Genomic DNA, 18,100 nt, shown 5'->3' with positions numbered 1-18,100 from the left:
CAAGTTTACATCAAAAGATTATGTCAAAATTCTATTATCTTAGAGTCAAGGTGATGCAGTATTACTTTGTGTCAGCATGGAGAAGAGGTCTTGGGTCCATAGGAGCTTTGTAACTCCTACCTCACCCCTCCAGATATGAGAGGAAAATTAGCTATGATGTACCAAAGATGGAACTTGTGAAAAACCTCCACTGTACCACAGGATTTTGTACTTATCAGAACATAAAATGCTAAGCATTGCTTACTACCAGAACATAAAAGGTCACTCACTACATCTCCAGCAACCAAGATGGACCACATCTTGTAAATATGCAAAAAAAGAATAACTTTATTGAAAGGTACACTAAACAGATCATTTTTTAAAAGAAGTGACCCTGGCCAAACCAAGCTTCTGGTTTCCTTTCTAAAGATGGAAACCTTCCAGAGAAGGCTGCGGATTTCAGTCACTTTTTCCAGGACTAAAGCTTTTTCTCATAATACTATACGCTAGGTTTAAACTTCACAGAATTTGGGCTTATTTTTACTCAGAGCATGGTGGCCTATGTTGGTCTTATTTTTTTTTCTCCTTAGGTGAAAACATTATCTGTATGAAGAGGCCAAACCACCTCCAAACACTAACAAGCATTACAAAGCTCTGAAAGCCAAACTGTTCTTCCACAATAGCACTCCACACCAATGGAATAGAGCCCCTCTGATCAGCAAACACGTAGCTTGCTGGTCACATCTCACTCTGAACGAGTGTTGCTCTGAGAATGGTTTTTTCACATTGTTGTGATCTCAGAGCAGCAGTTTTCTCTGCTAAGGAACAAGGAAAACACACACACGAGTCCGTATTCTGCAGACTTCTGGAAGCTGTTGCACACATCTTAAAGTGCAGTTTTTTCTCTGAAAAAAACCTGTAAAAATAGCATTGCAGGGTTCCATGTTTGTTGTCTTTCTCTGCTTCCCTGACAAATGCGCTCAGTTTACAAGCTGAAATATGTTTTAACTTCACTACCAGCCTGGAAAATTCAACCTCTAAAACATAGCCAAATTCCTTCCTCCATTTTGCATCATAACAAATAATAAAAGGCTGAAGGCTAAATTGTATCTATAGTTCCACAAATAGAATCCCCATTCTTGGGTGGTGCCTTCAGCTACACATTTGTGATGCAAAGACCTTCAACTCAATTGAGCAGACAAATCTATCTGAAATAGAGTAGCTGGTGATAAATGGCATCACCATAATGTCCTGTTAGTTTGTTGGGATAGGTGATGTAACAGGAACTAGTTACAGGCAGTCACCTAAATTACCAGCAAAGATTAATGCAAAGTGAAAAATACAACAGGGACACCTGTTATTCTGTTACAATGAACTCCTATTTAATATGGTAAAAAATAGAAGTAAAAACTTTGTGTTTTTTAATGGTAAATCTAACAGGACATTAAAGCTACTACAAAAGAAGGATCAGAATGGAGATAAAAAAACTCAACCAAACAACCAAACAAATAAACAAAAAAAAACCACAAACCAAAAAACCCCAACCCCACCATCAAAATCTACAAACTTACAGAAAGCTCTATGGTTAATAAGCTGCCTTCAGAGTGATGTAGTACTCATCACAGTTAGAGGAATTTTTGATTTAGCCCCATTTGAAGTATCTGCATCTTTCTCTAGATTTGAACTAAAGGACAGTTATTGAACTCAGAAGGTTCCCTGCAATACTATTTTTATAACAGTGAACAGTGAAATTAAGTCTGTTTTGGTTTGACAATTTGAAGTCTGACATTTTGAAGTCTAACATTTTTACACACAACCGTACGTAGCTATGTTTTACTGAACACAAGTGATACGTTACAAACTCATATGGGAAACTGGTAATCCAAACCCAGTTACATTCTCTTGTATGTATGTAAAAAACAATGTATATCTATTCTCTTGAACGCTGATACTAAAATACTTCTGAATGTTTTAGCATTTCCACTTCAGCACCTTCAATCACTAATACAGCCTTCAGAGCAGAGCCTAAATTATATACTTAGTTTTACATCACAGAATGAAATAGCAGATTGATCTGCTGCTTACCCGTACAGCTTCAGACTTTTTATGAAACATTTCTTCCATATTCTTTGCTAACTTTTTCACAAGCTGAAGACCATCGATTTCTTCTATTGCAACATCCTTCTCATATTCTTTGTACTTCTGGAAGGAAAAAAAAAATGAAAAAAACAAAGTTATTCACAGTGAAGCAGCTGAGATTTTGACAACTAATTATTAGTTTCATATTACACTTTTGCTGTCATTCTTCATTTATTTGATGTTTATTTGGGTGACAGAAGGATGCTTTGTGCCAAGACGCTGTCACAGGGATAAAACAATTGGGTTAGAACCAGAACTCCATTAAGAAAATATAATAGAAATATTTATCTCATGCACTGCAGGAAAATTGTAATTCCCCTTCACAATGTTTAAATTACCCCTCTCTGCAACTGAACAACAGCCAGAAATAGTAAAAAATCATCATATCCCATTAAAAAAAAATCATTTAAAACCAGTGATATGCTTGGCAATCTACTGCACCTTAGCAACCAAGAATCCTCCTCAGCTGAACTTCCTGTAGATTTTTATTTCACAAGATTTATACATTACTTACATTACAAATACTTATACTACAGGCTTATCTAGATATTCTTAACTTTCCATGCAAAGAAAACCCTAAATAAACCACATAAACATAAGTCTTTATCTTAATACAAGCATAAAAGTACCCTTTATAGAATATGGATAAGCATTACCTTATGGTCTCTCTTCACAGTGTGAGCAACTCTCAGACCAAGCATTAAAAATACATTCAAAACTATTTTTATCTTCTATTTTCTGCATATCAACATTTTTTTCTTTACCAGTATTTACAACGAAGCTTGTGAGTGTCTACATAAAAAAATCCCACATTTAATACTAAGAACTTTCCTCTTTCCCATGTCATTCCACTATAGCATGTAATCTAAGTAACAATGGCTTTTAGTCTAGTTATTGTTTGCTTATCTCTATTTAAAACACGTATAGTTGTGATGAACTAATCACTGCCAGTTACCGAACGCTTAACCTATTCACATAATTGCACCTCCACGATACTGTGAGGAAGATGAAACGCATACCTGGCTTCTGCCAGCTTTAGCCCTATGTGAAGAAAACATCTTCCAAATCTCTCAAGGAGACCTCTTAGGGCAATCCACAGCACAATACTTGAGTCAACAGAATGAGCTGGTATTATTAAAAAGATTTATCATTAAAATTTGCCTGACTATTATCTCAAAAACTTATATAACTCCAGAGAGAGAAGGAAGAATCAGGGCATCAGAAAGAGTGGCACAAAGCACCGAGATGAAGACTAAAATGACCAAAACAGTGAATAAGTCAGGGCCACCCATATCCTGGCTGGTGATGGAAGGAAAGACTATTGTAAGAGAATGCCTGCACATATCGTACCCATTTCATTTCTTCTGACAAAACTAATTTTCAAGGCAAAGTGACACTTTGGACTTGCTTTAAACCTTATACTTCTCTGTCAAAACTTGTGTGAATGTTTTGATAGGGAAATAATATTTGATAAAACATCATTCGCAGACAATTTCATAAGAAGGATAAAAAAATGCCAAGTTGTCGGTAAATATTTAGGACTAAATATTTTATATTCTGTAATTTCAGTAATAATTTAATTTTTCCCCACATTATTTCCTGTTATAAGGCTCTATTCTATCTGAGATTTTAATAGTAGTCTAAGTAATCTGAGAAACCTCAAGTAGACCACCTGCATTTTGCTCCCTGAAGGCAAGAGGGGAGATTTGGGTTTTTCCACTTCTTGGTCTGCATTTAAATGCCATAAGCAGAGTTCTGATTTCAATGCTGCAAGTCCATTTATACCATTACTGAACTCACTACTCTCCACTCTGAAAAAATTAATTTAGGATTCCACAGTAGTTTCTCTAAAATAGAAAAATATTATTTTTTTTTTTACTGGAGAAAAGGCAAGAACACTGTAGCCAGGAGATGTAAATGTTATCATAAAAACCGCTAACTGTGATAAAATGTAGTAAGTTAGCAGTAAATTGAAAACATTCTCAGTTAGTTAATGATGTCAAAGTCTGTCCATGTCCCACAGGATTTGAAGCTCTGGAGAATTTAAAACATGAAATAGAACGCACTGCCATGAACAACTACTGTATTTATTATGTCAATAGGTCAAGTACAAATTTGAATTACTTGTTTCAAGCTGCACGGATCATGTTCAACATATCAAGTTCTGATAAAAATTATTTCCTTCAGGCCTTGACCTTTGAGTTCTTAGAAAGTGTTCTAAAATGCATCACTTCAAGAGACTGTTTTCAGGTCATCAGATTTATTGATTTAAGCTCTGCCACCAAGTGAAAGAAAATCAGGTGATTATTCACTGCGCTCATCTGAAAACTGAATAGTACAGTTGAAGTCAACAAATTTTCTAGGCACGGAGAATTGAACAATATAGTCTATTAGGCTCTTGTGAGAACATACTAAAAAGCTGCACTTTTCCATTTTGAGTAACTGGTGCTTATGAAAATTAATAACAACTTGCACTCAAAATAGATGGGAATGTTTTATTAACTGACAATTTATGATTTTGTAATTATGCTAGTTCATAGTACATAAATTCATTTTGTCTCATTTTAAATGCAAAAGTTTCAACATAATATCGGAGGAAACAGAAGATATTCTTTAAGTTCTAAGTGAAAAGACCACACAACTTGCATGGTGCATGTCTAGTCAATTGTTGGAAACCTTCAAGAACATTTGCAAAACTAGAAGTATTTACTTGATCTGCAAGACCTTGGCAACCAGGAGGTTTACATAATATGTATTTTACATTCAGTACTTCATTGCCATAAAAATACTTCTATTATTTTGTCAGCTGTCAGTGGAAGGTTCCAAAACAGGAGAAATTATGTGGTTGGAAAAAAACCACCAGCTGTTTTTAGTATACTTGTGCTCTAGTGATTGTGTCTGGAGGTAAGAGATGCCAACTTAATCTGCGCGTGTCTGCACTTCCTCTTAGTACTCAAAGCATAAGAGGATCTTAGTACTCAATATGTATGAGGCTAGGAATTTAGATTCAATCTTGAAAATGGTTGATTTTATAATAACAGTCAGTGTAAGAAACCTGAATCACAGCACATAGTGAAAAACCAAAGAAAACAATAAATCTATAACAAAGGAAGGCATTTATAGTGGATTCTCATTCACTGCAGTCTGTCTGACCTTTAGGCTCTCATCATTTCCCTACCACCAGATTTTTACATATTAAATTTGTTTTTAATTTAAATAAATTAGCTAAAACAGCAGAGACATAGTCACTTTGAAATAAATTTGAAAGTTTTTAAATGAAAATACTTATTTTGTGTTAATGCAATATTGAGAAATCAGCAGCCTGCCACTACAGTTGTAATTAAGCAAAATGCTAGCATGGACAGTGGTGAAAAAACCCAGATGCTGGGCGAGGCTGTCTATATTCCAGACTTTCAAGCTACCTCGTAGTACTGCTACACTGAATGGCTCTTCTGAGCAATGCCTTAAACAGACATTCCCCTCCACTGCAAAAAAAAAAAAAAAAAAAAAAAGAAGTTGATGATAAAGTTTTTTGGTTAGGTTAAAAAAATTAAAAGTTAAACTCTCAATTTTTTTTTTTTTTAATATTCTGTATTTTTATTCCAGTAAGAGATACTGAAAATTTCTCATCCACATTTATGACAAACCTAGCAATACATCTGTACTGTTATTAAAAACAGCCTTAATTTTGCTACAAATAATTGACTTGCATAACGAAAGTGTACAGTAAAGTTAGCTACAGTTGGACATTTCTTTTGATAAATGGATTTCCAATTGTCTAGAAGATTGAGCAGATACAACTTCTGATTTGCTGTGTTATAAAAAGATAAAACCAAAACAAACCCAAAAAAATTTCTTCTTTCAGAAATCAGCATTTGGTGAGAAATTCTCCAGAGAGACAAGAACATTTATCATTTGAGAAAGCACACAAAAAATACATTATTTCTTCAGTATCTGTTTTGCCAGATCATTTCACATAAGCTCCAGGAAAAGACGGAGAGTACTTCACTGTCAGAACTTTTAACGCTTTTCATGGATTTAGTTGTGGGATTTTTTTCTTGCACAGTAAACGATCACCTAGAAATAACACACCAGAAAGAAAACTATACAAAACTCGAGTCTGAAGCATTTAATGCAATTCAAGTATTTGGCACTAAAACATCCACAACACCACATACACACTCACACCCCCCTGCAACAAAACAAACAAAACCCAAAACCAAACAAAAAACCTCACACCAAAACCATACAGCTTGAGTGACCAAGGCAGGAAAAGAAGCCCTCTTTGATGCAAGACAGCTTCAGAAAGATGCCGTATGACAGCTACAGTTTGAAATTCTTCTCCTTGTTTTTTCTCCAAGGAGAAACATGATCTTTGTGTTCATATTTGTATCTGCTTCAGTAAACTCTTATCACAGTCAAGATAACTGCCTTTATGCTGTATATAAAAATATGTTAAGTAACTCACGAGTTTGTAAATAGTCCTTAGTCTCAGTCTTGCAAAAAGTCTGTGGGTGCTTTGTACATGTGCAGAACACTGCAATTATTGATGACGAAAATTATTCCCACACTCTAGGATTTTCAGAGTCAGTAAATACCACTATCATCCTGATTAAAGAAAGGTATTTACTCAACAGGAATTTTGTAATAGACTTTTAAAAGTATTCTGTCATTTTACGCTGCCTGTTAGGAACTGACATACACCTCTGAGGTGCATTCATAGCCACAGCTTGCATAGTTGTACATACTTTATAAACACTGCTATTTGAGAGGTTTTTGTCACACACATGTTAAATAAATGTGTGTATATATTTTTTGGTTTATAATGAAAAAGCGGAACCAGCACGCAAATGAAATATCAAATATGCATTCAATCTCTCCATTGGTTCCATGAAAAACGTATGTTTGCCCCATGACATTTGAAAAAAAAAAAAAAATCACCAACAAAAACCCTACACCAAAAACACTTTCAGATGTTCAAGCCTCAACATTGCAAATATAAAATTAGATTACAGATCACATTTATTCAAAAGAACACACTTTTGATTAAATCAAATTGTGATTTCAATTAATATCTGTTGCCCAGTAGGAAAGGCTGTGCTATGCATTGCTTGAACCTTTTAAACCTGCTTCAGACACTCTGCCATGTAAGTTCTAACAGTGACTCCCTTTGCCACAGTAGTGCTGGTTTGAAGGGCCACATGAGTTAATAGGCTTATTAGAACCATTTCAATTCTATATTTGAGATGTCCTGACAATCAAATGTAATCAATGAATGAGTCTGCAAGGCTGCAAAAAGCTTACAGCTAATACAACTTGCAGCTCTTAATACTCTAGTTACAGTCTCAAAAGCTATGTCAGAGTTCCATCTCAGTTAATTCTTAACCCCTAAATCCCTGGATTTCTTCATTAACGTTGAATTTCCTACCCTAAGTAACCTTGGATTTTTAGATCAAATTCTTCTAGAGTGTAGGTGTCAGAAGGTTGATAATATACTACATTTTTATGCATCAAGAATTTTTTTTTTCACTAATCTATTCCTCATCACAATCTAAAAATAAAGCTCACATTCATTTTTTATGCTCTTCTTGAATTATGATTTTTTTATGTGTATGTTATTAACACTGCTGCACAAAATTTAAAACAAATGGCATTTATTCAGAGGGCTTTAAAAACACCTACTCCTTTTTACCCTTTGTAGGTTTTAGGGTTTTTTTAATTATAAACCCCAAACCCTAGAATTTATGTGGAGCAAACCGACAATGTAGTCAGGTGCTTACAACATTAACAGTTCTGTCAAAATTAAAGGAGGTATGCACTGAGCAAGGCTTTCCCCTATTTGCAAAATATAGCTCTGAGCATTTGAATCAAAATTAAGAATAAAAATTGCTCTTGATGTGGGAAAAAAAAATCTATCAAAGCATTTTATAAGACGATATTATTTTAAAACAATATCTGTATTTAAATTGATGGGACACAAACAGTTCAAACCTTACATGGCTCAAGCTTTTGTACATCTTTTGCTCTACCACACCAGCACACATTCCTTCTGCATATGAGAAACAGTAGAGCAACTCTCAGTAGAAGATTAAAAAAAAGTATACAGCACAGCCTCTAAATGCTTCATTAGAAGTGAGGGGTCGCTAATTATATATGCACCATTGGAATAAACCTGAATTTGAAGCCAAATAAAAAGCAGTCTCCAGAATTATATGTGCATGTGAGTGGGATTTGAGCTTTTCCACTGAGCAGAAGGGCAGTCAGATGGCACTACCACAGCAGAGATATCAAATACAGATGGTGCAGTCCTCTGATAGACTTCTCTGTGAGTCTCTCCTTAGTAAAAGATTTTGCATTTTCCCATTATCACATTGACCCTATGGTGGTGTGTTTTTTTTAAACTAGAGTGCCACTGTTACATTTTTGTTATCTGGTCCTGCTTACTCTAAAACATATTCAGTGGAGCAACTTTAAAGGCCTTAAACTAAGCAATAGTAAGAGTTGCTTTTATTTTGTTGACAATGACAGGTGAGCATTTATAAACAAAATTATTTTAGTTCAGAGCTGGTACAGAATTTTTCATCCACAGAGCTCCAAAGGCTTTACAAAAGAACTACTTATGATAATCTCCACTTTGTACATGAGGATACTGATAAATTCAGTGACATGCCCAATGTCACATGACAGTTCAGAAGAACAAAGAGAACAAGCTCTCTTGGTTACTCTTCCAGTGCCCTGCCCAATAGACCACAGGTAACTAAGTTCAGCTTGATCTGCATGGAAAGATGAGTCACAATGGCATGCTTTCCTCACCTTGACATTAGAGAACTCCTTGATAATTGGGAGTTTATGTTACACCACATTACACACTCCTATTAACCTTTACTAAACCTCTCTGTGTTGATGAAATCCATCAGCAATGACCAGTGTGATGGCATGCTCATTTTCTTTCCTGCAGAGAAATTTTTATTTGCGTCATCAAATCACTCCAAAGAGCTCTACATTAGCCAGTCACATTTGAGACTTGCCACACACTGGCATCTGAGGGCCTCTTGTTGCCTCAAACTCCCATTTACTTCATAAAATACACTTCGAAATGCAAAATACCAAAATATTTGTTGCATACTATTTTTCTATGATTAGCTACCCAAAGCTGTACCTGGTATGTTAGAGCCAAAGCCTAGGAAATCTGTTATCATCAGCAGACTTGACAAGGATAGTTACTGCTTTCCTTGCAAAATAATTTACACTCAATCTAAGTATCTTACAAGATCTTGCAAGTATCCTTGCAAGGGCACTATACGCCCAGTGTATTTAGTCTTTACAAAGATACTTTACTCTGACCTATTTTTACCTCATGGTTACATGCAATTGCTACAAAACTAAATAAATTATTGCATGAAGCTGAACGATAACCAAAACCAACCCAACCCAATTCCTGATTTAGCAATATTCCTCTGCCCTGTCTGTGAAACATGTCCACACAAGGTATCTCCTCAAGCCCTTGCACAACTAGGTATGTATACATATACCACATAAACAGCAATAATGGGAAGAGTCTTGAATATATACCTGGTTAAAACAGCTGAGCTGACATGGAAAGATACAAGCTACTCTACGATTTAGAACATTTCTCTTCACAAATAAAATTTAAAAGCAGCAGTCACATTGGTGATGCACAAATTATAATATTCTCTAATAAACAAAAACGTAAGGAAACACTCTCCAGGAGTACCAAATGCTTGCTCTCTAAGACTAATTCAGTAGTCCAATTTTTACTTGAAGCGGTCAATAAGCCTCCACCTGCACAACCATCACCAAAATCGGTGATCCAAATAACAACCTAGTTAGATCTAATTCTAAGCAGTCAAGCAGAGGTCAGGAATACAACCCCATCTTTCCTTTAACAGAGTTGCTTTGGGTCAGGGCCAACCAGAGTAACAGAAAACGTTAGAGAGGGTTTGCCTTGCTGCTGCATCCAGCGTCCCATGGCAGAGGCCAAGGGGACTTCAGACTCTTTTGCAAAAAAATGCCAGCTCACCATCTTTCCTGACTATATACTCAATCATATTGAAAATGGTTGAAAAAGCAAATTACTGTCCCATAAACTCTTTCAGACATCTGAAACACCTTCATAGGCCAGCATGGGTGTTTTAAGAGCCAGTTAACCAAGACTATTAAAAAGCACTTTAGAAATATATTTTACAGAAGCTACCTATGTAATTATATGCATTTTTGCTTCTATTTTAGAAGAGAACATAAAGCCCTCATTTAAACTAAAAAAGAATATACTGGAACTGCCCCAGAGACTCCTTTTTCCATAAAGACATACTCTTGAAAACTCACTACAGTACATCACATGAAGTGCTTTAAACAGTGAACAAAACCCCCATAGGTATAAATCTGCAGAATCACAATATGACCCAGAGGGCATGTTCATCCAAGGCAAAGCCATCACCATATTTTCAGGTGGAAGCAAGTATATTAGAAGCATGTACCTCTAATCTGCTTCTCACAAAAGTCTGAAGAAATGTGAGAATGCAGTCCTTTCATCCTGGATAATTATTCTGCGTCACTGACAATTCAGAAGTAAGGAATCTGACAACTTACTATTTTCACCAATTTCTCAGCTGGGATGAGATACTACAACATTTTCTTTTGTACATCAAACTGCATTGGCCTTCTCTGAAAGCCTTTATGGTTACTGGAAACAAGGACAAGCAAAAGAGACAGCTTGCTTTGTGCTGCAAGGTCACAGGATATATCCACAAACTAATTCTTTCAATCAGACTTTCTTTATAATATTTTTTCTCATTACACTTCCTTTTTTCACTGTGTGTCTGTCTCTTCCCTCCTTATTGTTCCATTTCTGCAGATCTATGCCTGCCTTACATCCAGCTGTTGTTCTAGGTATCAGTATTTCTGTATACTTTTATTAAACAATGCTTATTTTCCATACCAGAAAAATGAGACAGTTAACTCCCCAACTTCTATGGTTGCCCTTAAATAAGCAATAAAATAAAATGTTCAAAAGCAAGCTAGAGACAAAGTGGACTATAGACACAAAAACTGGAGCGCATTCTGAAGACAAACCTTTGCTTAGCAATACTCAGGTCTTGTGACAAGACTTAAAAGCACTGTTCATTTAGAATAGCTAATGGTTATTGTTCCTCAGAAAAAGAAACGTGTAATCTCATCTTCTTGGGACACAAACTCTGTTCACAATTTGCAATGTTCCTTATAACTAACATATATCTCCTTGAATACTGCTTCTAAACCTTTACCCTTTGCATTGTGTGGGACCTTCAACATTAACTCTTAGATGGGCTTTATTTCATTGTTTGTCACTATGAAGGACATGGCATCCATCCCTGCTGCTGTATCTTATCATCACACTTTTCTGTATCCACCTGATAAAAGTATTTATATTGATTTAGAGTTTTAGACAGGTATCAGAACACTATGTATCAAAGTGGACTTGTAATTACAAGAAGAAGCATAACATCTGAATATCTGAACTCAGGTGCCTAAGCTTAGGCTTTCAATTCTTCATCATTGAGCAAGAAAAATTATTTTAATTTCAAAAATATAAATTCACCTCAGTCACATCAAGCCAGCAATGTCAGTATGTTCTCAGCATCTCTGAAAAATCAGACCACCTGCACGTGGTCTGTGTGCAGATGTCCTGAAAAGAATTTAGCAGGCTCATCATAAAAAAAAAAAAAAAAAAAAAAAGATTTGGAAACCAAACTATAGTATTTGGCACTGCCTGGAAGCGTGAAAACACATTTGTATTTTTGCCACACAAGCTAATGCTTTCCACTTCCATGTGTGAGTCTCAGTCACTTATAAAACTTCACAAAAAACAGTATAGAATGACTGGCTTTCTGTACATCTGGGTAGAGTAGTATATTCACTGAGATTTCTTTCAAAGCCTCATAAAACAAACTGGTAAACACACAATGAAAAACAAAGGGATAAAGTTTGATTGCTAAACCATGTTCAATCCAATATTTAATAACTGCCTTTGAAAGACTGTAACGATATAAACTAATGCCCTGTACAACAGAACTTGCTCAGATCTTTTTCTCTTTGGACCATTTGTCTATAACGCATATATTCTTAGACTGGCATCTGAAATACTGCTAGCTCCCAATTTGCTCCCACCCCCCCGCCCCAAGTTTTTTCTCTCATACTTTTAGAAATGAAGCTTCAAACCTAGTTAAGAAAAAAGCCTTGTGCACAAAACAATGAACACAGCAAAACCACCACCAGAGCTTTGTTTGTAGCTATTGATTTGGGGTTTTTAAACTGAAAATTAGATGAATACTCTACAGACTAATAGCCTCTGTATCATATGACACCCATGCTATACCATAAGGAAGTATTCCAAAACATCATTGCAAAGAGTAAAGAAACACACTGAGCAATTTAAAATTTTGCAGAGAGGAGAGTGAAGAATATCAGCCTCAATCTCAGTCCTTACTTTCCCCTGAAACTGAAAACACAAGACATTTTATTAAACTGTGCATAGCTCCCTAATGATGCTGCCTTCATCAAAATGTACGTCAAAAACTAACCTGATTTGGATCCCCTGCTTCGAAATTAATATATTTTCACGTCTGTATTACAGTCGTGTCTCTTTTCTCTCACACACACACAAAAAAAAACTAAACAAGAAAATAAGTTGACTAGCAAGCTAGGGTAGATTTACTTTTGTGCACTTGCATATCAGTGTTTGATCAGACTGGAAACATTTCAACAAATCACTAGTTTAGTGCAGATTCGCAAAATAAAAAAGGCTTTTGCCCAAATTTAACCAAATTAAATCTGAACCAAACCTATCTCAAGGTAAATTGTATGGCACATTCTTCTTCTATTGTTTACAGAGGTTTCTATATGCAGCTAGTTGTATCATATGTACACAGAAAAATGGAGATGCTTATTCAGGTTTTGTCTGATTCTCAAAGGACTAGAAAGTTTTTGTAATTTAGGAATACATTACAGTACCAACAGAGTTCATCTCACCAAAAAAGTAAAGCGTATTACATATAGTACTGTGATAGATCACCACCATAGCACATAGAAATAAACTAACTTGAGAGTCTATAATAGAATGCATAAACTAATATATTTATCAGAAAGAGTGGGGAGCTTTTGCACTAGAAAAGACCCAGCAACAGCTTTGTTTTGCTTGGTTAATAAACCGCTATTAATGATAATGTATCTATGAATTAAAGATGCATCAATCTGCATAGCAAAGAATAGAAGCCATGAATAATAGCCAAATCAATACCATGGAGTCATAAAGAATACAGTGTGCTCTCCTTCAGGCTGATGGTAATTAATTTACTTTTGCTCCCTTCCTACATGAGAGGATGCTAGTAGAACACTTTAATCACATAAAAGTTGTTAATTAGAAAAAGAACACATACTGTTATCTCCTTACTGTATCTTTTCTGTTCATACGCTTATAGTACTTAAAAAATATTACTTTATTTGCACACTTCTAGAGAAATCAGCTTGTGTTTTAGAAACATACGCATAAACTGGCTGATATTTTCAAGTACTACAATTTGAAAGTTTGCTTCTTAAATAAAAGATGTTGTTCTAGTTGTGATTTCATTAGTTTAAACAGCTGATGTATAAAATCACATTTCTGCAACACAGAGCCTCTACTAGGGAATATACATATAGAAATGTTTTAAGCCTTATGTGGTTCATTATACCATAATGGAAAGCCTTAGCACTGAAAATTATGTTTTCTTATGTTTAGGCTTAGTTTATTTAATTAAACTCCACCAGTTTATTAAATAATGCCCTTTTTGCAATTAAAAAGAGACCAGATATAAGTGATCAGCATCTAATGGAAGCATTCCTTTCTTAGGAAATAAAAATTTTGGTGGTCCTGTTACCTTGAGGGACTGGCCCTAGACCAACAAGCCTCTAGAAGAGGAAAGAAGATAAAGCTACTGGTTCTCTGGTTGTAAAAAGTGTCATAGCTTTATGAAGAACAGAATCTTAATATTCATCATGTTTGATTTCTTCTTAAATACAATTTTCACACAAAGTAAACTTTTAGCAGACTGCTACTATTTCATTGCTTAATAAAAAGACACAATTTCACTAAACCACTGAACATCAAAACAAAGCGGCTCGAATCACAGGTTACTGCTAGTCAATCTATTGATGAATTCCACTCTGCTCACCACAAAGCAATGACCTTCTTGGTGAACTGCATTCAAGCCTCTAAGACAGCAGAGTAATTAACATAAACTTGAATTAAATTCACAAGTGATCCTATTGAAGCAGGCAGAACAAGTCAGCACTCAAAGCCATCTATGTGTGAATTAGGGTCCCAGTGGTCATTTCTGATGCTCAACTCATACTTATGTAGTTTTGCTAAACTCACGCCATCAAGCTCAAAACAGCTAACTCCCGAGACTGAGCCTGACCTTTGGTTGTTTACCAGCAGCTGTGTAAAAGACTCATAATGTAGGGTCGCATCTCCGTCTTGTGAGCTTTCTGAAAAAAAAAGCTGTGAAAGAACACAACGTGCATAACCCAGGGCAGAATACTCTCTTAATTTCCAACACCAGATTTTGTCATGTTAACCTACTGGAAAAATTGTAATAATTATTTAGATTTTTGTCAAACTCTACCATGCAATGTAAACACCCTGAATTGACTTGCAGGTTTCCTCTTCATAAAATACAATTTGTCCCTTATTATTACGAATGTACAAATAACAATGTACATCAATAAAATATAATTGTGGCAACTGGACATTCTGTCTGCATTTGGAGGTACGGCAGAGCCTGTGCTGCATGCACAGGACTGCCAGAGGCATACATCTGTTTGTGCAGTTCTAGTTCAGTAGTTTAAGGAATGAAGTATCACCTCATTACAGAACTGCCATGTATGAGTGAATTTGTGGAGCTTGCCCTCCTCACAGTCAGACAGTTCTAATCTCCTTGCAAACCACAGTGGCAGCACAGAGATGAAGTGTTAAGCTTATCAGGCCTCATCTGTACCATCAGCTACTTAGTTAAACCCAGGCCATCCATTTCTCTGTCATTTCTTTGTTCCTGAGGTGTCTGAATGCATAATAGCCACTAGCAAAAGATGCATGATATCTAAGACTTCACAAGAACACCACCTACATTTTTTTTAAAACGCAAACTGAAAACAATTCATAAGCACCATTTTAATCATAGATTGCACTGCTTGCATTTTTTCTTGCACTAGAATTCTACTTTGTACTATCATGATGTAAAACAAATAGCTTTATTATAACAGGTTATTTTATATTAGTTTTCAATATTTGCATAGAAATTCCTAACTCTGAAAAAGCCTGTATTCCTATTACAGTATAATGGTTTGGAAGTGTTCTGGTAATTGAAAAATCTTATGGCATAATAAAAACAACTTCGTACTTAACCATTCTTTTTCAGCATTATCATGCAAATCAACAGAGTTTTGTTTCTGTCACAAAATGAGGATTGCTCTTCAGTGGCTTTAAAACAAGGCATAAAAAAAGATTACCTTGAATTCATTCAAAATAAAGTTCCCTTTTAACCATTTGGTTTTAGTAACACAACTCTGCTTTCAAGATCATGATACCTTCTGGATTTTTATTTCAGGAATAAGGTCCAAAACTTTACATATGAGCAACTGCACCCACAAGATATCCTAAACCTATAGTGAAGTACTCTGAACTTGTCAGATTTGCCCTCAGATCAGAGTCATTCTGCTGTTTAGGGAGCATCCAAGCCAACACAGAAACCTCTTGGTGAGAGGTTTGACTATAAGGGACTCCTCTTCCTAAGCACTTTATGGAGCCAGGGGACTGAGACAGACAAACCTCCAAGGTTGCTAGTCATCAACTGAAGGAGACTCTTCCTCTCTCTGCCAGCTATGGTGAAAGGACAAGTAAACCAGTTTATTTAGGCTAGTTATAGCAAGACCTTCCCACCACATCTCCTTTTGGTTCGACACATCTTTCAGATTCCTATTACAGGTGTACAAGTACTACTGAGAGGTGCACATGAGGAGACACTGATGTCATTCCAGACCCAATGTCACTGATAGCTATCAGTCACAAACCAGGAAAAGAGCTATTACAGTTGTGTTCAGTCTCTGTGGTGCTGGGAATATACAAGCAGCATGTTGCTTAACCCCATGTAGCCCTGTACAAGCAATGCAGCAGCATTCTGACCAGATTACGTACCACCTACACCAAAAATCATCTAAAGGGATTTTGAAAATGGAAAAAGTCCTTTTGCAGGAACAGCCCACGCCTGCCTGCAACACTTCACTAATTTGCATCTACAAAGCCTGTAAGGATTCTTGAGCATTATTTATGCTTTAAAGGTGCTGGTGGTGCCATATTAGGTTTCTAGGTGTCTCTAGAACTCTCTAATCAGGCCTACGTTTAAAGATGACTTAGTTGAAATGGGGATGTTTTCCAGACTTTAGCACAAATAAAAAGCTGCACTGTTCATAATCAGCAGTTTGCTTCTGGCTCATCCTTCAAAATTTTCCTGTTCCAACTGGAGATTAAAAGTCAAATCACAAGAATATTGCCAATCACTTCATCATTAGCTCCTTGCAAGTCAACAAAATAAAATTATACATTTGTAAGAGAGAGAAAGAGAGAGTGAACATTTATTTCAGTAAATTAGATAATTTTGCAATAACAACTTACATTAAAGAATGTTAATTTGATTCCTGTCAGTTTTACAGCTTTCTGTCAATACTGCATTTGAAGTCAAGGAATAAGCATGCAAATATTCCAGTCACACTAAAGCCCATTTATATCCTTGCTTCAAATGAAGAGTTTTTGGTAATAGCTTTAGAAGAGATATGCCTTTGATGGAAGCTCATACTGAAAACAGGGAATTGAAAATTGCATGAACCCACTTGCTTAAGTAACAATCTAAAAATCAGAATTTAGGTGCCAAACAGTGTGAAATAGTATACACTGCACAAAAAAGCAACTAGGAGCCCTGACAAGGTGACATTACTAAACAAAATAGTGGAGCAGAAATTGAAGAAGACACGGGATATCTAAACGTGCTCTTTCTATTATCTGGTACTCAGTACTGGAAGTGAAAATATGCTTCTAGCAAACTAACCTTTTATCATATATTCATGCTTTCCAGTAATGATCAGTTACTATATTTAGAAATCTCTGATGACCGTGATAGCTGGGAGAAGATCCTCCACTATATGTTAGGATGTCCTGTCAAAACAGACTGAGGATACCCAAGTTACCACTATGTATTTTTGAAGAGTGATTCACTTAACCATAAATTGTTTATTTCACAGTTAGTGGCTAAAGAAATCGCCATCCTTTATCACTTTCTTTGAACAATTAACATCCCACTAAGAATACCAGTGCTAGATTATTTTCTTCTCTCTATCTGGTTTTGCTGACCCTGTGTGCAAGATTACTCTCCGGAAAAGAAAAGCCACAAGGACAGAATGAGGCATGTTTCTGTGAGGCCCTCATAAAAGTCTCTGCTTACTGTGGGACAACAAGAGGAGAAGTGCCAAAGACCACAACAGCACAGCTGATAGGAAGATAATGTCCCTATGCAACTGTTTCTGGATATTTTACTGTTATTGCCTCTGTAATCCTCATCTCTTTGTTCCATTAATTAGCATGCAGGGGTATAATCCTGCCCAGAAAAAGTCTTTGTTGCTAGATAATAATTCCACTAACAAGCAGAAACATTTTACAAATTTTATAACAACAAATCAGTCAAGGTCATAATTGGCTGGTCATCCTGTCTTTCCTTGGAATTTTTCAGTCATCCAATTTCTAAATAATATCGGTTAACTACAAACAGCATGTGAAATGATCAATAAATTTAGAAAAGATATCCAATTCCATGACTCAGAGTTTAACTTTTGTATGTTGTCCATAAAAATGTAGTAGCTCCCTTGCCTTCTAGTTTAAGAAGTTGGAGGTAGGTTT

The 18,100-nt window shown here is 35.8% G+C and overlaps 1 protein-coding gene across 1 annotated transcript in view; it reads right to left on the bottom strand.

The window, feature by feature from the left end:
• The window catches only part of CACNA2D3 (calcium voltage-gated channel auxiliary subunit alpha2delta 3), a 466,721-nt gene that overhangs the window by 365,625 nt on the left and 82,996 nt on the right, over positions 1-18,100 (bottom strand). Inside the window, exon 3 of the mRNA XM_086470039.1 lies at positions 2,065-2,181. Coding sequence (XP_086326165.1) covers positions 2,065-2,181 — 117 coding nt within the window. The remainder of the gene's footprint in view (positions 1-2,064; positions 2,182-18,100) is intronic.

Source organism: Leptosomus discolor, chromosome 9 (genome assembly GCF_034619465.1).
Source record: "Leptosomus discolor isolate bLepDis1 chromosome 9, bLepDis1.hap2, whole genome shotgun sequence".
NCBI lineage: Eukaryota > Metazoa > Chordata > Aves > Leptosomiformes > Leptosomidae > Leptosomus > Leptosomus discolor.
Note: the sequence above shows the minus strand (reverse complement) of the source record. Positions and strands in the feature narration are given on the sequence as shown.